This window comes from Cryptotermes secundus, unplaced genomic scaffold, assembly GCF_002891405.2.
Source record: "Cryptotermes secundus unplaced genomic scaffold, Csec_1.0 scaffold116, whole genome shotgun sequence".
Lineage (NCBI taxonomy): Eukaryota > Metazoa > Arthropoda > Insecta > Blattodea > Kalotermitidae > Cryptotermes > Cryptotermes secundus.
In genome coordinates this window covers 1180276-1202771 of record NW_019732857.1, presented here as the reverse complement: position 1 = coordinate 1202771, position 22496 = coordinate 1180276, and the positions used below count along the sequence as shown (strand labels likewise).

General features: G+C 39.2%; 1 protein-coding gene across 4 annotated transcripts in view; it reads right to left on the bottom strand.

Moving 5' to 3' along the window:
• Nucleotides 1-1089: 1089 nt before the first annotated feature.
• LOC111867780 overlaps nucleotides 1090-22496 on the bottom strand; it is a 202846-nt gene continuing 181439 nt past the window's right edge. For all 4 annotated transcript variants that reach the window (XM_023857926.2, XM_033752799.1, XM_023857927.2 and 1 more), the window contains exons 5-11: nucleotides 14750-14947; nucleotides 13781-13879; nucleotides 11811-11909; nucleotides 7443-7646; nucleotides 6822-7001; nucleotides 2502-4254; nucleotides 1090-2236 (exon numbers count right to left, since the gene is read on the bottom strand). In XM_023857926.2, the coding sequence (XP_023713694.1) occupies nucleotides 2064-2236; nucleotides 2502-4254; nucleotides 6822-7001; nucleotides 7443-7646; nucleotides 11811-11909; nucleotides 13781-13879; nucleotides 14750-14947 (2706 nt within the window). In that variant the 3' untranslated portion in view covers nucleotides 1090-2063. The remainder of the gene's footprint in view (nucleotides 2237-2501; nucleotides 4255-6821; nucleotides 7002-7442; nucleotides 7647-11810; nucleotides 11910-13780; nucleotides 13880-14749; nucleotides 14948-22496) is intronic.

The following is a 22496-nucleotide window of genomic DNA, read 5'->3' as shown; positions in this document are numbered from 1 at the left end:
GTTTTGTACACCAGAAATTGTGGAAGTAATAGCCAGAGAAACAGTATGTGAGAACACGCATAATCTAAAACTAAGATCTAGGGCCCATCACTGGAAGGAGGCAAACTGAAATGGAATAATGAAGTTGGTAGCACTCTTTCTGTTACAAGGACTTCACCAGAAACCGGATAACATGAGCTGTTTTTCCTGGAAGAAAATTCTGGGAACACCCATATATTCAGTGAGAGGTGGTTTCACCTTCCACTCAAGTTTCTTCATTTTGTTACCAGCGAAAGTTACGATGAGGCCACTTGGCGGTTCCAAAAGATTGTATAAACTTAAACCCATACTGATGCTTACTTGACAAGCTATCACAGCACAAGGAAAAGGCTAAGATGTTATCAAAAGCACTTCCATCATTTGATTGATATTGGTTGTTTGAATTCATATTTACTTCACTAAAAAAAGCAGTGGCATTTCCAGAATGGAATTTCAAAGTGAAACTTATAGAAAATTTAATTTAAAAATATCATGTGACTGAAGAGAGACCATTAAACATACCACCAAAAACTGCCCCACCAACAAGGATGAATGCACCCCCTTATCCATCCTTCATTGCTGCCACAATGTTAAGGAAAAATCGATGTTGGTTCTGTGTTATGTGCTACAGAAAGGGTCAGCATTGTGAAACAAGGTACAACTGTGAAAAGTGTGGAGTGGCCCTGTGTTCTGCACCCAGTTTCCAATGTTACCATATGGTGAGTGACTAGAGGTGTGAAAGGAGATCAGGGTTCAACAAGTGGCTAAGAAGTGTCAGAATGCAAGATTTTAGTTGTTAATAAGTGTATTCAAGCTGGTGTTGAAAACTATACCATAATTATAAAGACCTTCACAGTATGTGACACTGGAGTTGCAAAATCACGGTTTTGCAGTCGATGTTTCGAAGAATAAATAGCTTTTGCTGTGCAAATCCACAGTAGGCTTGAACTTGCAAAGGAAGTGCAAATATAGCCCACATGGCAATAAGAAACATCTTTTTATCAGTGAGGCAGCCAGAGCTGTAGTAGGTCACAGTGTAGTAGTAGTAGTAGTAGTAGTAGTAGGTAGTAGGTTTCTAAACACCAGACACCATTCAGGACAGCATACAGTAAATGTGCATGAATCAGACGTAACTTTGTCATCACATACTGGGAACTGAAATGCATATCAGTTTCGACAGTGTCGTACTTTTTGAGAATAAAACCAAAAGTATGGAATTTTACAAAAAAAAAACAGATGTATATAAACATTAATATAACAGCTGTATAAATGAAAATATAGGTATATGAACTCTGATAATTGGTCTTTCAGAGACTTTTGTTTCATAATTTTATAATGAAACATGGTTGAGATATTGAATTTTAAAAAGGAAGCAACAGTTACAAAATTAAATGCTGCAGTAAAAAATGTAAATGTGCAGGGAATTTTAATGTTCTACTGTGGGAGAAATAAGAACATGTAATATATACACTTAACTGGTTAATGAATACTTTTGATACTATGTAATACAAAAGAAAACTTCTTAAAAAGCAGAGAAACTAAACAATGGATGCTTATAATGTAGGCTCCTATGGGAGAGACATGGCTCTTGAAATGTATAGTATGAAAGATGTGTGACAAACAAAGAATCCCTCTTATATGATTTAAAAAGTCTGTGAACATGCATTTTAATATGATGTTTGTGGTAGTGAATACAGTAAAACTCCCATGCAAGATTGTATGGGGCAGTGAATTTAACACTAAACTGAGGAAAATCATAAATGGAGAAAATTTAACACTGACATTATTGATTTGACTTGAAATTGGGGTAAACTTTAAATCAAGGGACATTAAATGGGGATTTCACTGTATTAAGATTGCAGTCTTCTGGGATATGATGCTGTGTAGTTTGGTAGATAGGCACCTGTATACCACTTAACATGGCATCACATTGCAGATGACAACAGTTATCATATATTTACTGTTCTAATAATTATAAATTCAAAATATAGCCATTGTCAGTTTGTTGGTAGGTTCTTAGATTTTCAGTATTTATCTGCATATTTTCAGACAAGACTTGCTGCTACAATGTTGGTCCCACCAGCTTCTTCTCGTCTCTCATGATACCTGTTTTGTGAAGGTGCACTGCTGTTAGGTTGAGCTTGTTTGCACATGTTTGGTAATTTATTTGAGGTGAACATACTTTGTGTGGGGAGGATACCTTCAACATCCAGCTGACCTGCAAAATTAAAACAATATGTCTTGGGTACTGGTTTAGTATGACATTTATTTAAGCATTAGCACAAAGCCAGTTAAAATTAAAGTGGGATGACTGCAGTAAATTCCATCTGTGAACATCTTGATTCAAAAGACTGTGTGTAAGCTGTTAAAGAGTGTCACTTTGCCAGTGCATCATGTTTTGAATCAGTGTGAAGGAGGGAAGAGAAATCCCTCCATCCCAGTCCCTCTGTCATGATTTATTTATTGGCATGTGTTTGTTTTACCTGATAGAGATGGTGAAGGCCCCTTTGAGCTGCCATAGAGTTTGGTACTATAGCCAGAATCGTTGTGCAGATCAGCTGGCTCATGGGTGGGACTGTATACAGCACTGCGGCTGCGGTATGGGAGGCCAGACATTAAGTTGCTTTCTTCAACCTGCCATGGACATGATTCTGCTACATTCTCATAGTCAGGATTTCCTGCTTCTGGAATTCTTAATATGCCCCCTTCATCACCATCTTCTCCTTCACTTGATTCTGAACTGCAGTTATCATCATGGCAGCGGTAATTATTTGTGTGGTGTACCAGCAGTGAATCTCCGTGCCATGACAGGTTCCCTCTGTAGAGTTTCTGACTCTCCCAGGCATGGTCTCTTCTACCCTCAAACCTAGGTAATTGCTGTGACTCCTTATGTTTCACTTCAGGGAACTTTTGAGTTTCAGTGGCAGCAGGTTTTGATTTACTCTGGGTCTTCCAATTTGGAACTACTTGGCTAGTTTGCTGAGCACTTTGAAATCTTGCAACCATCTCATGAACTGATCTGCGAAGTGGCTGTTCTCTCCAGTCAGGTGACATATTTTCTGCTTGTGTATCGCTGTTCCTTTCCTCCTCTGTTTCTTTGTTCTCTTTTTGGATCTTATCTCTCCAACAAGAGGATGTATGACTAATGGCACCATCTTCCTTCCTAGCTTTGTGTATCTCACTATTTCTATGCTGTGACTGATTTGCCCAGGATGTGACTCCTTTATCCACAAGCACATCAAAACTATGGTTATAGTCTTGTTGTGATTGGCACATTCCTTGTCCATTGCCACCATCATGTGATCTTTGGTGTTGAGATGCAGGTAACTCGTTAACAGATCTGTAGTGATGTTGGTCTCTCCATGAATTTGACCTGTGGTCTAAGAGTGTATCAAAGCTTCGATTGTGCTTATCTCGAATATTAGGACTGCCTGGACTATTTGTACTTTCATTATTTGTATGAGATGCTGGGAATTCATGTGCCGACCTGCGATGAGGTTGACCTCTCCAGGAAGCTACATCTTTGTCTAATAGGGTCTCAAAACTTTTATTATGCTCTTGTTTAGATTTAAGGAGCCTCTCACTTTTTTGACGATCTTGTTTCAATCTGCATGCGAGTTCATGAGCATAAGTGTGATGTGGCTGATGCTGTGGTGTGGTAGTTTCATGCAAATTTGCTCTTTGATATGCCTGTGAATTTTTTTCCCTGCAAGAGAACTCTTGAGAAGAATTGCAGTAAAGTCTTCTCCAGCTAGCAATACCATCATCATCAGCTAGCATCTCTAAACTTCGGTGATCTTGATGATTACGTAGACCCTTATTAACTCCTGTAGCATTCACATTGGATATGATATCTTGCTGCTTATCCTGCCATTCTGCCTGATGATCCAGCAAGTGTTCCAAGCTCCGTGCTCGAGGTACAGGTATAGGTCCGATTGAATCTATAGGCTCTGTTCCACGCACTCGTTCAGAGCTGCGTCCTGCTGCTCCCCTCTTTATCCACTGTGCCAGATGTAAGTGGCGTTGGTCACACAGTGCACGTTCTGTTACAACACATCGAGTCAGTTCCGAAAGTTGTCCCTGTGTACGGCGTTCCAGGTTTGATACCTTCTGATCCAGTCTTTGGTGAGCTTGGTCAATATGTTCCTTTAATTCCTGTTTGTCTCTGTCTAGTCGGGCTTCCATATGACGGAAGAAAGGGGCACAGTAACATGTGTAGCCCACACCAACAGGGCCCTGAAACATTGAGCCATACAAGCATTAGTTACTGAAGCATGGCTTAGGTGTTCAGTAAAATTTTTTACAGTAATTTTTTCTAAAAGATGTCTACATTTATTAACTTATTACATTTCCAATTCATGATTATCTGAAACAAAAGTATGGTTTGTCCACTGTGCTTGTTAATTTGCTTCAGAATAAGCCAGTAGGAAGGAGTGAGGGTATATAAGAGGAGGTCTGAGTTCAATGGATTAAATGTTTATGCAGTAGTACTGAGGGTGTTAAGTGTTAGACTGTAAGAGAGGTACACAATATTGTGGAAATCTTTTTATAAAACCCATTCAACACTGAACCACAAAGTAAAAAGAATATTTATGATGCAGTACTTGGATGTTTCTCATGAGCAGAAGAATCAATGATTGAAGCTCAGTATCTTGTATTTAAAAACTAAACTGAATAAATGATATAAACTCCATCTCAAGTGCAAACAATATATTTTGTGTCTTTGATCTTGCTCCCTACACTACATGTTTCGGCCTCAGACGGCCATCATCAGGTGTATAACACTCACGTCACTGTCACACTGCACCTAGTTCAAAATTTAACATCTAAAACACTCTCCCTGTCATTATCAACTTCTACTTCGTTGATAGCTGTCCACCCGTATATTACTTCACACACGTTAATTTTGACTTTATTGTAATAGCACCATAATAAAATCTTTAGTTCTAATTTTAAACCTTTAAATTCTTGTCCAGATTTTAAATTTTAAAATTGTTAGGGTTATTCGCCCTGTGTTTGAAGTGCTGCAGCGGCTTGTTCTTGTTTCCACACTGTATAGGTGTTATTCTGTGTAGTCTTTCTGTATGCGTGCCGCTGCTATTCTTTACTACGTGTGCGGCACGCACGCAGAAAGACTACACAGGATAACACCTATACAGTGTGGAAACAAGAACAAGCCGCTGCAGCACTTCAAACACAGGGCGAATAACCCTAACAATTTTAAAATTTAAAATCTGGACAAGAATTTAAAGGTTTAAAATTAGAACTAAAGATTTTATTATGGTGCTATTACAATAAACTCAAAATTAACGTGTGTGAAGTAATCTACGGGTGGACAGCTATCAACGAAGTAGAAGTTGATAATGACAGGGAGAGTGTTTTAGATGTTAAATTTTGAACTAGGTGCAGTGTGACAGCGACGTGAGTGTTATACACCTGATGATGGCCGTCTGAGGCCGAAACATGTAGTGTAGGGAGCAAGATCAAAGACACAAAATATATTGTTTGCACTTGAGACGGAGTTTATATCATTTATCGTATGGAGTGCAACAGGATGCTTAAATATAATATACTAAACTGAAGTCACGAGTACTTGGGAATGACAGTTATGGGTAAATATGGTTATGGTGGATGTATGGATCATTGGTTATTTAGCAGTGCTCTGTCAGCTACAGTGGTTGTTTAGCACAGAATGATGTGCAGCATGAACATTTTCACTGAACTTGAAAAAGATGAGAAGGATGGCCCAGCATTTGCCTTTAGAGACTGAGGAAAAGCATGAAATATCTCAGTCAGGATAGCGAGCTACTGATGTCCCAACCAAGCCTGTCATATACAATGGCCAAACTGTCCATTAGAATATTAAAACACATCAGACACCAGACTATAGAAATGTAAATTAACCCTCTGTCCATTTCTGCCCTTTATTGTATTTTTTCAATATATACCATGTTGAACACATTTTACTGCAGTTACAGCACATTCAACATGGTTCGTTGTCTATAGATATTAAAAAAAATAAATTCTGAAAATTACTGTTTTCAAGAGTAGCTCTGTCACACTCTCCAAATGAAATAAGGATGTGGAGAGAGTGATCCTCACTCTGCAGGACCAGTTAGATAAAGCTGAAACATGTAGTGCAAGAGAGAAGAGTAAGGTGAATAAATGTATGCACTGTAAGACGGTTAGAATAAATCATAGATAAAGCTGCTTTTCATCAACCTTCTTTGTTTTACCTAAAAATGGAAGAGATGGTGTCTCTGAAACTTATTAATTTTTGGAATTTTAAGTTTTGAAAGATACGTGCTAAACCACTAGTCCTGAAGTAACTCTGACTGACTCTGACAGTTCAGTTAGTGCAGTGCAGTGCAGTGCAGTGCAGTGCAGTGGAACAAGTTGGTTGGTCAGTGAGTGAGTGAGAGAGAGGTTCAGTCCTTGTGAGCTGTTGCTCTCAGAAGCTGGTACTTGATCCATGGGGATAGTTCAGGAACCCAGAGGCAGGAGAACGTTTGCTGTTGGGACACGAGAGAGAGAGAGAGATGGTGAATTGTAAAGCGTAGTCACCACTGTATCAAAATGTGCAATAAATCCAAACCCCATCTACAGTAACTCATACAATATAATATTCTGCCATGTGTGCATATTAGAAGGGGAAGGAAGGGCATAAAAAGAAGAATTAGTGAAATTCTGTGCCTTAACCAATGTAATGCTTACATTGTTAGGCCCCTTAAAACATTATAGATATGAAGGTAGGGAAAATACTTGTATGTTAGTTTATTTTGCTGGGGTGTAAATGAACATACCTTGCAGATGTTGCCAGCCAGATCCAGATAATACTGTTCCCCTTTTTTGAGAGGCTCATGTGGCAATGAGTCCAGATTTGGCTGTGGGAATGCTTTGGGGTCTGGATAGTAATGACAGCCATATGGGGACCACTGTTTGCCAGTTGGCTTCTCAAAGTGCACCTTATGAGTGTTCTTGTGCTGAAAATGAACAGTACTCTTTATTTATTATTTTCAGTTCACTGGTAGTTCAATTTTGATACTGAATGTAATTGGTATTTGTTCTATACCAGCGATTTATATTCATTTACTGGATTGAAGAAACTGAGAAACTTGGCCTTTATATTGATATTAAACCAGTATTATTGGAGAAAATTTCATAGTTTCAGAAGCTAAATGGGGGAAGTTTATAGAAAGGATGGTAGGTACAGGGAATATGTACATACACATTCTATGAACAGATTTCACAAGTATTTCATGTATAGTAAGGAATGTAGGCTGAAAACAGAAAGAATATTACTGAAAATAAATATAGGGCTAAAATATATAAATGATAACATTTATGAAACTGTGTTTAAATTTTCACTTGGTGTACCTACTGTAATCTGATAATGGTTCAAGCACAGTAAACACTCAGCTCACCTTCTTCTTGTCTTTCTGCCTGCTACTACTGTCCTTGCTGCTTGTTCCGCTCTCATTCTTGCCCCGTTTCTTCTCATTACGATCCTTTTCCTGGCCAGTCTTTCCTGATTTGCTCTTGGGTCGAGTCGCAGATGGGCTGTTCAGAATGACCAGTATTTCGTTCAAGTCTTTCCGCGTTGCAATGTCCCGTGCAGTCTCACTTTGCTGCAGAGTAAGTTCAGTGCACAATTGAGCAGAATACATTTGGCAAAGGCACATGATGATTATCCTCACAGTCTACACATTTTACCTAATGTTCTTAGTTTGATTAAATTAAGGAAGTTAAGATTGGTGGTATATATGACATGCAGAGGAGGAATGACAAATGCTTATAAAATTCAAGAGAATGGGGTCATTATAATGTTGTGATGCAGGTGGGAGGATAGATTTGGGGTAGATCTTGTTAATATGTCAGAATGAGAAGTTGTGTTATAGCCTTGATGGCCTATAAATATATGCATATCTTGACTTTATTAAGTGTCTTGGGTCTTTGTAAGCTGTAGAATTTTATATAATACAGATTTATCCTTAGCAAAAGAATTTGGCTGGAGCCTTGCCACTTTTGAAAGAATGGCTGTAACTTGACATAGTAATGTGGATTTGTAGATCATTTTATAAAGTGTGAAATGTACGGTGGACTCAAGAGGGTCACAGTTTAAGTGGGGTAGCTGCTTATTTTGAGGAAATCATGGAAAGCAAAACAACTTGGCAATAAAACTAGAATTTGCTTCGCTTATTTGGGACACTGTGCAAGTTAATTGGGCCAGTAGCTGCCAGATGGTGCACTTGTGATTACTATGTCATCAGAGAGACACTGACCCTGTCTGTATAAATGAACATCTCACTAGAACTGCCGTCAGTCTGTCAGTGACTGTGTTTCTGAGTCTAGCATAGCATGTGCAGTGAATTTTACATTTAAAATTTTAGATCCCTTCAGAAATTCCTAGGAGAGATGTAACAAATGCTGATAAAATTGTCTTACTTGAAAAAATTAAAAAACAACTGCCTAACTCCAGTCATTATCAACTGAAGTGCCAAAATCTACAATTACATCTATTCTACAGCAGCAAGACAAACTGGGAGATGGATGGAAATTATGCCACAGATGAAAAGAAACTTCCCAAAAATGGAAACATGAAAGTAATGATTCAGTTGTTGAAAAGGTTCTTAATCAGTGGTTCTCTATTTTTACTGGACAAGGTGTATGTGTCAGTGGTTCAACGTTGGAAAGCTAGTCAGAGGAGTTAGCTAAAATGCTGGGTCAAAGCAACAGATGGTTGGTTGTCTGAATGGAGATGCAGGTTTGGGATAGAATTCAAGAAGGTAAATGGTGAGGACAGTGCTGATGCTGTAAGTGTTGAACAATGGACATGCACAAGGCTGCAAAACTTGCTTCAGAAATTTTGTGCAGATGATATCTACATTGCCAATGAAGCAGATTTATTTTAATTGTGCCATGCTGAACATTTCCCTGAGCTAGAAACATGCAACTTTATCTGATTCACAGAAAGGAATGGATTGTGTAACTGTGTTGTGCTGTTCATATATATATCATTAACTGACAAGCAGCAGGTGTTGGTTACCAGGAAAAGGGTTAAGCCTTGGAGCTTTAAGGGGATTAGTATGGAGAGTTTACCAGTTTTGTACTATACTAACAAAAATGTGTGGATGACATCTAAAATTTTTAAGAAAGGGCTAACAAGTTGGGATGTGGAATTACAACAGAAATCAACAAAAGTTTTAGTGGTTATTGACAGCTGTGCAGCACACTCTCATTTAGATCATGTAAAAAAATATCAACTAGAATTTCTGTATCCAAACACCACATTTCTGCTACAGCCAATGGACATGGGGATCAATACAAATTTGAAGACCTTATATTGCACAAAGTTGGTAAACTACATCCTTGCAAGAAAATCTACGATATCATCTTTGGCAGTTAAAATGGTCAATGCAAAGCTTCATTCTTTACAAGCAGTACAGTTCAGTGCTGATATGTGACAAAGAGTGGGAACCAAGACCATTCAGATCTGCTTTGCTTTCTGTGGTTTTAGACACTTATACTTCGAGATGCCGAGTAAGGCCACTAGTGAAAATTATGTCATATTGGAAATGCACCATGTTGGAAATTATGAAAAGTTCTCATGCCTAGACAAGAGTCATCAATGTTATAATGAAAATGAAGATTGTGAGGAAGCAATTGTTGAAAAAATTGCAGTGAACACGAGAAGACATCAGATCAGGAAACTGATGAGGATGACATGACTGAGTGTGAATGAGCGACTGATTAGGATGCTAAGAAATTTATTGCTGGAATATGACTTTATTTCATGCATGAGGACAATTAAGGCAGCCTTATATCTGCACTAGAAACCTGCACTGCTTTCATTCAGTTGCAGTCAAGAGAACATGGCAGGGTACACTTGATCAATTGATTAATTCCTCCAATATCACTCACTGTTAAGAAGCATATGCACATTTGATACTTAAATTAATCAAATTTGTTTTTATGGTAAATATTTTTTCTGTGATTTGCACTCATCTTTACTGTGTGCATCCTGTTGTATGTTGTCATATATGGTATTTTTAATGTATCAGTCAATGCAACAATTCTATAATAACTCAGTACTACTATATTAGTATTTGTTTATTGTGTGGAAGTGCTGCTACATGTTTCAACATACGAGGGGGGACCCAAAAATAACCGGAATTTATTTTTGTTATTTTTTATTTTTGCATTTTTATTGAACTGTATATTAGTCCCCTTCAAAGTATTGTCCATGTGCATTAATGCACTTGTCCCAACGCTTTTGCCACTGCTCAAAACAGTGCTGGAATTCTTGAGGCTGGATACTGTTCAAAGCCTTTAGCGTGTTTTCTTTGACTTCATCCACATCACGGAATCGCTTTCCTTTCAGACTTCTCTTCATCTGTGGAAACAAAAAAAGTCTGACGGAGCCAGGTCGGGTGAGGAAGGTGGACGAGGCACAATCACCATGTTGTTGCTTGTCAAAAACTGTCGGACCGTCAAAGCTGTGTCTGGAGCATTGTCGTGGTGAAGCAACCAGCCCATTTCTCCACATTTCGGACCGTTTTCGTCACACACTCTCTCGTAATCTTCGTAACACATCCAGGTAAAAATGTTGGTTCACTGTTTGTCCTGGCGGAATGAACTCTTTGTGGACAATGCCATTTACATCAAAAAAACAAATAAACATTGTTTTCACATTGGATCGCACTTGACGCGCTTTCTTCGGTCGTGGTGAAGTTGGCGTTTTCCACTGGCTTGATGATTGCTTTGATTCTGGATTGTACCCGTAGCACCAAGACTCATCGCCAGTCACAATTCTTTTAAGAAATTCTGGATCGTTCTGCACTTCACTGTTCAAGTCGCGGCAAACATTCACGCAGTTTTCTCTTTGGTCATCTCCGAGCAAGCGAGGAACAAATTTTGCAGACACCCGTCTCATGTGCAAACCTTCGGTTAAAATTCGCTGGACCGTGCTCCATGAGATGTTCGTTTCCTCAGAAAGTTGGTCAATGGTCTTTCGACGATCTTCATCAATTGCACGTTTGATTTTGGCAATGTTTTCGTCATTTCTTCCTGTCGAAGGACGCCCGGGGCGTGGCATGTCTTCTGTTGACATGTTGCCAGATTTGAAATGGGAAAACCACTCGTAGACCTGTGATTTCCCCAAAGCATCATCATTAAAGGCTTGCCGAAGCATCCCAACAGTCTCGGCTGCAGTTTTCCCTAACAGAAAGCAAAATTTCACGCACACTCTTTGTTCCTTCTGGTCGGCCATCTCACTAATCGCCAAAGGGTTGAAACAGGAACGCACACAACAGAGCACCACAGACAAACCACTTAACTCAGACTGATGCCAGCTCTCTAACAGTCGCGGGAGACCCCCAGCTAACACCACCTAGCAGCACAACTCGTAACTACAAAGCATGCACGCGCAACAGGTCGGTTCCGGTTATTTTTGGGTCCCCCTTTGTACATATATAATAACATATTAACTATTACATACTCACCCTTGTTACAGAATAGTTCCAATATAGTCGCTCAAACTATTATGAAGAAATAATAGAATATAACATGTAGATCACTGCTTGAGCTTTAAGTACATGTCAGGACACATTCAATGCAGTGATGTGGCTGTTCAGTGTGGTTTATCTGTGATATTAATTTAGTCTCAGTACTTGTTAATAGACCTCCTTCACAGTTATATTCATCTCCAGTTTTTCATAGGACTTAATTACATACAGGTACTCAGATTTGGTGCATGCATTATATGCATTCTGATGGATATTAAATGTAATTACCTTATTCTTCAGGCTCTTGTCACATCCTGCTTCCAGTAGTATCCTAGTCAGCTTTCGCCTTCCCATTGCTGCAGCTATATGCAGTGCAGTGTCCCCATTCTGAGGAGGAAGAAGTTCCAATTACCAGTTAATAATTTGACTACTATAATCAGGTTATAATGAAATTTAGCATTGTGGTATCCAATATTACAAAATTGAAATCTGGAGTGAATGGTTGAATGACTGAATCAACTTTTAGAGTGATTTTTCCTAAATTATCTGCTTCTATGTATGGGTCTTTATATAAGACAGAGTGAAAAAAATAGATATTTACTTCTTGGTGCCTTTTAGTATTAATCCTTTAAAGTACATTGGTAACTACATTATATGTGCAGTATGCTTTTAACGTTAAAGAACGTTGCAGTTTGCCCACAAAGTATATTTGTTTCATATGATTCTCAGATTAAATACTGATTATTTCCCTAAACAACATTAATTGATTACAATCTGCCCTCAGGATGGAGACAGAGTCCAGTCTCTGGAATGGTGTTTAAAATAAAACTAGGACATGGATAATGTGTAAGAACGGAAATATTGTACTAATAATCTGTCGCGTGTAGTGGGGTACGCATGACTAAATTATTGGGTTCTAGTTCAGATGATTGGATTTATTAGCATTTGGGTTATAATATCTCTTAATTACAATTAATACAGCACTATTAGAGTTCACAGTTGCACATGCACTAGGATTCTCCATTTTCACTAGTCATCTCCTGACAATGGATCTCAACACAGAAACAGTCACTTCAGATCACTGTGAAGTCTTCTTGCCATTTCTTGTTCAATCACCCTGGAACGTCAGAACTCAACTAAACACTCTTCTGGACTCTTTTTAATCTGAGTCTTGTGTTACAACCGATGGTCAGTTGGTCCAGTGTGTCTTGGAATAGAGCACCCATTTGGGGTTCACTACCAGATTTTTATTACTGTCAGACAGTTGGGGGTTTGTTGATGCAGGACGCTCTCTCTGACGGGATAATGGATCTGTCGTTTACAATTGCTGCTGGCCCTTGCCAGCACAGTCATTCTCGGGTCTGAGTCCCTTGGGACTCATGATCATATTTTACTCTCTCTGATTAGAGACTTCCATTTTATTCACCTCCTGCGACTTGCAGAGCTACAGTGGAGGTATTCGACCCCATCTCCACATGGAAGTGACTCTTCTTAGCTTCAAACGGGGTACATAGCCATGGCATGGACAATGCAGCAAACAGTTCTACTGCTGTGTAGCACAGATCACAAAGAAAACACAAGCCACATGATAGCTAAGTACTGTTAAGAGTGTGACGTCATTGTGCCTGCGCAGAAATTTGTTTACCAAGCCATTGCCTAGAAGTGGGTTGCATAACCCCCCTGTTCCAGTGTTGCATGGAGCAAGTATGCCACAATACCATCATCACAAACTTTCTGATCTTTAAATTTATTATTCTGTAATGCAGATGTAGTGGATCATCCATGAAGTAGAAACTTAGCTTTTTAATATTACTTAGGTGTTTTTCAGTTTTTCAAAGGTTTTACATGTGCTGCTATATTACATCATGTAGGATGTATAACAATCATCTCACAGGCTTAAACTAAAAAACCTTTTTTATTCTTTCCTTCCCACATGTTTTGACTGCATGGGATCTTCATCAGGCAAAAAAAAAAAAAAGAAGTAAAATCTATAAGTTTTTTATTGTATGCTACTGAGACATTTGTTATGTTTCCAATAAAAGAAATAGGATGCAGTTGTATGAAATGAAATGACATATCAGTGTATTTACTTTCGACAGCTTGATATATGCAATGCAAGCTGAGCTGATTTGTGTTTTACTAAGTGTAATAGACTGAGGATCTTCTTGCAGAATTTTCTATCACTAAAATATTATGTAAACTTTTCCACTCTATGTTGAACTATGCACTTATGTCTTCCTCCCATTCTCCCATTTTACCTTGTTTTGGTCAGACACCCGACACTGTGCACTGATGAGGATACGTGTGACCCCTGCATGGCCGTACCTTGCACTAGTGTGCAGTGGTGTGTCCCCATACTGGAAAACAGAAGTGAACCAACACATTGCATTTTGTCATTCAGTATTAAAAATTGATTTTTGGGCATTATATTGCCATCTTGGTATACATTTCAAAACGTTAACATTTTAAGATTATTCATTGACAATTTAAAATTTTAAAACTTTTTTATTTCATTTTAAGTTCCATGTATACAACAAACTAGCAAGTTAAGTTTTAAGTTACTTTTAGAACACCATGGAAAATATTTAAGAAATTAGAATAGTGTTAAGTATGATGGCCTCAGCTCAGTATGGTTGTGGTGAACTATTTTGTTAAAGTGAGATTTCAAGTTCTTATGGTGGTCACAATGAAGAGTACTGACAAGCAGAGTGCTTGCTGCTCACTTGCATGCCTACTTGCTCAGCTTACTCTTTGACTCAAGGATGAAGTCCTTATATTCCTCTGAAAAACTGGTAAACTTCTACCAGGCAACATGGCAGAAGACAGTAATAATCACATTTTGTCAGCAGCTTAACAGTCTAGCTATTTATTAAACTCTGATGTTGAGTTTCATGAAGAATTACACAATGAGTAGCTACATAATCTCTATTTCTCTGTACTTGTCAAAACAAAGAGATAAGGAGAAGCAGGACATAGATGCACTGGGGAGATGAGACAAGGATACAAAGTTACTTAGGCATAGCTAGGAGGATAATATTAAAATGTGGATTAGTGTGAGGTTGTGAACTGTATTGATCAGGCTCATGAAAGAACTTAATGGTAGGTTCTTTTGAACACAACAATGAACACTGCTTCATAAAAGATGGTGAATTTCCAAACTTCATAAGCAACTATCACATTTTCAAGAAGGGCTGTGGAGTTTGTTGGGTGAGGTACTTGAAACTTACATTGTTCTGTAGGTCAGGATTACAGCCTGCCAGCAGTAGTTCTCTACAACTCTGGTTATGTCCATTTTGACAACAGAGGTGTAGTGCTGCAAATCCTCCACAGTTTTTGAGGTGCAGGTTGGCTCTTGCCTTTCCTAAGGCTGCCACACTGCGACTGTAGCCCTTCCAGCTTGCTTCATGCAGTGCAGTGTTGCCATGCTGTAACACATTCATTGTGGATTATAATTTATGTGTATTTTATATATTACATATCTCAGGATTGGGAAAGTGAATGTAGATATTTTTCAGAACTACTGGATTTTTGGACTTGTCAATCATGCTTTTTGGATTATATCGGTGGCAGTAACATGTAAGACACTCCTTTGAAACTCTAGGGATAATGAAGAATAACACATTGATATAGGCCACAGCATTTTATCTCACATTTGCCCCAGTTCACCAAAAATAATGACCCCTTCCCTAAAAATTACAGAAAGTATGCTCTCAAAATTAAAAAGAAATATGCTATTAAATGGCGTGTTCTTACATAATGCACACACTAAGCTGCTGTTGATCTCTCCCCTTGTTCCATCTTGTTAAGAAATTGATTCTAACATTATTCCTTATGTGCAGCATGAAGATAAACTTGCAAGCCATGAAAGAAGCCAATGAAATTCATAATACCTTAGGTATTCTTGTGGACATGGATTTTTTGGAGATGAAAGCACAAAAAAAAGATATAGTAAAGCAGCAGTAAGAACCATTACTTTACGGACCATTAAATTTTATGATTTGCTCAGAGGAGTTAAGAACAAGTTTGACAAACTCCTTCTTGTGCGAGGATCCTCTGAACATACACAGACTTGACGAATTTGCGAATACCTGATAACAAATGGCAAAGTGTGATGGAAAATTAAAATCTTAATGTGTCTTGCTTAATATGTAATTGGATGTTTTTGTACCATAAGAATTTAAGGCATTAACTGGACTTTACAACTTGCCCCTGTGTTTTGCAGTTACCAAATGAAGTAGGCTGGTCTGATGGCTTAAGTGTCAGACAGTCTTGTAGATGTATTTATAACCTTGTTTCAGATTTCACTCTTGACAGATAATCGCTTTGTTATTATGCCTCAATTGTCATTCTTGCTTTTTGTTCGTTCATTAAGCAAATTTGTAAATTAGCTGCTTAGTAACAATTATTAGAAACCTTTTAGGATAGTTAAAAAAGCAAGGAATTAAATGGTTTCCAGTTCGTTTTGCTGGAGTTAGCTGCATTACAGAGTGTATAAGAATATAACTTTGCAATAGGATGTATTAACTTTATTATACAAGATCTAAGGTTTCCATGGAACTGAAATTTCAGATTACAGCCTCCTTGGTTTTGACACCATGTAGCCTTGTTGAGAAGCTTCATAACTTGTACTCTTCACCAAATACAATTAGAATGATCAAGTCAAGATGGATAAAATTGGCAGGGCAATGTAGCACAAATGACAGAAAAGATGATGCATGTAGACTTTTGGTGGGAAAGCCAGAAGGAAAACCTGGACATAGGTGGAAGGATAATATTAAAATGGGTTTTAGAGATAGGATGAGGTGGTATGGACAAAATTGATCTGGCTCATGATAGGGATTATTGGAGGGCTCTTGTGAACACACTAATGAACCTCAGGTTCCATGAAATGTTGGGAAGTTCCTGAGCAGCTGGCAGCTTCTCAAAAGGGGCTCAGCTCCATGGCGTTAGTTATTTAGTAGTCTTGTAAGAGGATACCACTATTTTGGAAGGATCTTCTACCTCCATCTTCAATGTAGACATGAGTACAGCTAGAATATGAGTGGGTTATACAGGAAGGGTTGTAACTGCCTGCTCACCACGCTTCTTTCTCCTTCCCTCTTGTAGCTCTGGTTGGTCAATTTTCTTGTGCCCCTTGGCCTGATCTATGCCACCCAGCCACTTTCTAGCCCCAAACACATCTCTCCTGAAGGTGGATGGGCCAGGTTCATTCAAATTATTGTTATCCACCTACAAGACTACATGGCATCACAGACCAAAAGTTTACGTTCTGTAATAGATTTGTCGATTATGCAACTTAACTATTGTAACACCCCTTGAGAGTTCAATGGGAAATCCCATATCTGTTACGTGAACTTTCGTACTCTGTACTATTAACTTCCCCCACTTTCTCCTATATCCTGTCTAGTCCTGCTTGTTATAAAGTGATGTGTCGAGGCTGACATTTAACCCTGTCTCCCACGAATAACATGCACAAATAGTCAATCACAAATCGTCTCCTACACTACAATTCACGTGTAAAAATATTATCAATACTGATGGAATATACACCATTGAAACAAAAGACCGCATATACATTATTCATGTGTGACTACTACAAAACTGACCTCAATGCAGTGTGTTAGTGTCCCACACTATTTTGCTATTGTAACTCGAAACTGCATAATGACTACAATACATCTTACACGTACAAAATGCATGTGTAGATGATAGAGGATCTTTGGTTATGAAGGAGTAGTGAATTGGTCAGAAACAGAAAGTAACATTGACAGTGATTCTACATTTACTGAAAATTGAGAAAATGCATTACTATTGAATACCTAAGTATATTAAATTTAGTACACTGGCCTGTGCCATAGCTCAAGCGGTTAGTCGCTGGCTTCCCACCGCGGTGGCCCGGGTTCGATCCCGGGTCTGGTCAAGTGGGATTTGTGGTGGACAAAGTGGCACTGGGGCAGGTTTTCTCCAAGTACTTCGGTTTCCCTTGCCAATCTTTATTCCACCAACTGCTCCACAATTACCCTCACCTATCATCTGGGGCTGGTACAATAGGCCAGAAGTGGCCGCAGTACAAGGGACTTAGTCCCACCCCACTAGCAGTAAAAAAAATTGGCACAGTTCTTACACATTCTTTAATTTATTTTATACATTGGCCATCGTTTTGAACAGCTTGCTGAATTAGTCCGTTACACACTGAACATGAATACAGAGTTTCTCAGTTCTCAGGACTAAATACCAGGAGGAACGATACTATGTATTTCATGAATATATTCATATTCTGATAAAGAGTTCAAACGTTTCTGCTGTGCTGGTGGCATTTTTCATTATTGTATTTTTCCACCTTTTCTTCTTGAAATGTTTCTACCCAAATAACAGAAAGAGACTATCTTCCACAATCAGCCGAAATGGACAAAGGAGACTTAAGACGTCAGAAACGACGTTAAAGAGACCAAGACCATGCTGGTATTCATAGGAACAGGATATTTCTACCTGAATTATCAAAAATGGCCGCCTGCATGCATTCGAGTAATAGAATACTGACTTGACTATGGTGCCTTGGTGTTAGTTCGATTCCTGACAGGGACAGAATTTTTCATTTTACTGGCCCGTTCCAGACCATCTTCTATGCACACCTAGCATCCTGTATCCGATAATACAACTGCCGGAGCGTGATGCTGAATACTAACCTCGATCCCGTGCAGAAGCAGGAATTACTACCGCCTCCCTTACAGTAATTCATGGCGTGGATCTCAGGGACAAGTTTTATGTGACAAGTCTGTCTTATGATGGCAAAACTGATGGCCAAAGCAAAAAGGTAACTTCTAGTATCAGTTTCATGTTCTGTACCATGGCGACTGGTGTCTTCCTGCTTAAAATATTTTATACAATTCAAACAACTTCACTAGCGTCCATTGTAACATGTCATCGCATAAAAGTGTCGCGTCTTCAACTTAAAAGGAAAAAGAAAGGGCAGATAAAAACGTTCTGCTCTGTTGATCGAGTGGATTTCGTAATGTAAGGCAATACTGGAAGGGAATGAAATGGAAGAGGTGGTTGATAGACCGGGCCTATTAAGAAGCGGTCAGATCTGCTGCCGGCTCTTCAAACCTGGAATTGTCCCTCGGGGCGTGTCTTGGACAGGGCTGTCCAGTTCCCCGTTCACTTCCATCAGGGTCGTTTTCAACTTCAGGCCATCGCCCGAAGATCGCATTAATACTCAGCATATCTTGTATGGGTATCTTTCAGTGTTAAGTCGCTAAATCATGCCGCATCTTCGGTTTGCGGACGAAGAAGACAATCTCCAGACATGTAGGGTAGCAACCATAATACATAATCAGTAGCGGACAGCCGACAAAAGGTGGTCACCTAGCTTGCGATTCAGTGAGATCTATCAGTCCGGCACTGTACAGAAAGAAGAGCATGCCGTGATGTGTTATGTTAGGCCTCAGAGTTGGGTAAATTCTTCGGGCTGACCCTTTTCGTCTTTGTTTGATGTTTGCACTTTTAGGTGGATCGTCTGTTTGGAGTGACCTGGATGTGAGAATTGGAACTAGGAATGCCACGAGTCTCTCTCACTGATAGTTGTACCAAGAAAATTAACAGTCTAAATCCTGAAATCTTTTAAAATAATATTAAAAAGCAGTTCATACCTTACATAAATTACGAGTATATCCCGTTACCATTTCAAAGACATGTCCATTAATGACGACTGGGGAAATAATAGTTTTTTTTTTCATTCTTAGAAGCCATGAAACAAAGAGCTAGTCTGTGGCTGCTGATTATGATCATCCTCCTGTAGTGTGGTAATTTGTTTTTTGATATTGTGTACATCTCCAGCATGTCTGATTCTGTTATTTAAGCAGATGGTTTTTGTACTTCATTGTGGCTCTAAATGTTACCTCTCTTGCACGGCAAACATATCTCTCTGGTTCTGCATAAATGTTACCATTGGCTAGCTTTTATTAGGGACTCATTTGTTATTATTATCATTTCCCCATGTGGAGGAGGATTAAAATACTCCACCGTAGCCCTGCAAGCCGTAGAAGGCGACGAAAATGGAACCCGGTGCCTTGGGCTATAATTGGGCCTCCCTGTCACTGGAAAACCTAAATACAGGTACCTGGTCCTCCAGGTTTGGGGTTGAACGCAAGGCTGACGACCTTTCTCTGAAAGAATGTATTGTTGCGAACTCCAAAGAAGTCAAAACCGAATGCAGTCTGGCAGGATCTTCTAAGGAAGTCTATGGCTCGAAAAGGGTTGTTTGCCTATTATTAGTATTATCATCATCATTATTCGGGTTCAACGAATCTTGACCTTCGGTCACCCTGACGCCGGATATTTTCCGGAGTAAGTAACTGTTTTGAAGATACATAAAATTTCGAGTCCTTCAGGTAGATCGCACTTTCATGAATGGCTAAACCGGAATCCTTTCGCTTCAAGCTACAGAATGTCATCTGTCGGCACTGAATTATGAAACAGTGAGGTCAACATAAACAGTGTTGTTAAATCGATCATACCCATTCCACCTCTCCGTTATAGGGACTCTTTTACAATCGCTTATTACGCTGTACGTCTTGCTGCAGACACTGCTGGCTGATACCTTACATACGCGCTTCGGCTATTATCAAGAACTTGGAGCCTGTTGAATTTAATCACCGCCATACTCTGATAAAGAGTACTGGACCTGTAGAGGTAACTACTGAAAATTACATTCGTCATAAATTGGATCTAAATTTTCGTGACGGTTGTGTATTAATACAATGATACATTTTTTGGACATCATCCGTTGTTCTAGTTCTATTTGAGATTATGTTTCGTCCCAAAGTAACAACACATACTCTGTCAAGCCCAATCGATAGAGCTAGTCCCCATCTCCGGACCTGAAGTAGGGACTCGGATAATGTCCAAACACTTGGTCGTTTCTGGAATAAACTATAGACACAGTATCTCGACATATTCAATGTACGAGGGTAAGTCAATAAGTAAGCTACAAATGGATATAGAACTTAAACAAATAAGAGTATTGATTTGAAAAATGCTTTTATTTCTCAACATAATCTCCCTGTACCGGTACTTGTCCCATCGTTTCACAAGCCTCTGAAAACTAGCAGCATAAAATTCTTTGGGCTGCTGTCGGAACCAGGCGGTGACTTCCCTTGATATAGCTTCATCGTCCCGAAAATGTTCAGACGAAAGATGATGTTTAAGAGGGCCGAACAAATGGAAGTCTCTTGGAGCAAGACTCGTCATTTGTGACAATTCGGGTTAGAATATCGTGTCCTTCATCGTGGTAGCGATTGAGATGCTGTAATGCCAGACCCATTTTTTGCATTTTGTGTTGTGGGGTAGCATGCGCGGCACCCATCGTGCACAGACTTTGTGGAAACCTAACCTGTCATGCATTATGAGGTAGGCCATGCCGTGTGAACGCGCCTGGTTCCGACAGCAGCCCAAAGAATGTTATGCTGCTGGTTTTCAGGGGCTTGTGAAACGATGGGACAAGTGCCTCAATGTGCAGGGAAATTATGTTGAGAAATAAAAATATTTTTCAAATCAGTACTCTTATTTGTTTAAGTTCTATATCCATTTGTAACTTACTTATTGACTTAGTTACGTATAAGTATTTTGAAGAGTTGTATCTTCTACGATATAGTGCCATATAGTCCACTGAAATCAAGACGTTTCAGAGGAACGTGTCACTTCCAAACAAGGCAAGCCCAACATGAAGCAGGTAGCTATCAGGCTCTGGAAGTGCGTGTTTTGCACAGTCCCATACTAAGACCGAAATTGCAGTGTGTACCAGTATGCCTCTTCCACCCTTCACTGATTTCACAATTCCGTCGCGAGATATTCTTGACACATGAGCAGTTTCCTAAGTTGTAAAAATGGGATGTGACCGAGTCCAGTGGTACTGCTGCCTCAGATGGATACATTACATTTGTATCAGCCCTGATGCTGGATGAGTGTGGAGCACTTGTGGAATAATACTTATAATTGACTGTGGAGAACCGAAGTGCACAGAGAAAACTGCCAGTGTGTCAGTTTGTTAACAATGTGTCTCGCAAGAATGTGCTGTACTTCTCTCACTAAGCAGTCGAAAAACGGAAACTAAACCAGTGTACATGTTTGGACAACACTTGAATCTCTTGATATTAGAATCTGTTCGCGAGTCGAATAGTTGGTGGTCTTGCACGGGTATATGAGCGTGGCTCATAACCTGTCTTCGTTGTTGGCATGCGGCAATCAGTAAATATTTCTGAGAGAACAGAATCAGTACGTATATAACTGTCTCGTAGCCTTAGAAGCATGAACGAATTTTCTCGTTTCTACAAGAGTTATGTGTAAATATTCATGTCAAGTAGAGACAATTTAACGTATTTTTATGACTGATTGATTTGTAAATTATTTAATAGTGTTGCTTCAGCCATCTAGGTTATATAGGATCTGATAAGACTGAAATTCTATCGTAATATGTGCTAGGTAAGTGTTTGGAAAGAGGTATTTATTATATATTTCGAAATACTGTCTTAGAGTTCGCTTGGAGACAAGGAAAACTTCCGTCAGGATATCCGCTAACCCCGTCGAGAGTCGAATCGGAAGTTTCTCGAATGCAAATCAAGAAGCAAACCGCTGCACTCACGATCTCTCTGCCAATGTACAGCTGTACCGGTTGGTAAGCCTTCATAGTCGGGATGTCCTCCTTTGGAATGTCTGTCAGAAGATGCAATGTCCGGAAGTTATTCTTAACCTATAACCGGTTTGTCGTTTGTTTTCAAACAATGATTCTGTGCTGCAGGGCCAATGTGGCTGTTCAATTTATTTTACTCCATAATACGATCAAGAGAAATATAGTTGAATGGGGGGCCGACATGTTAGTTTGCATAGTTTGCATTCAAGTGGTGTACGGGTATCATCAAGTTTGAGCTTCTTACGACGCCTGACTGCACGGGTTTCCCTCATTAGAGGTTAAATAAA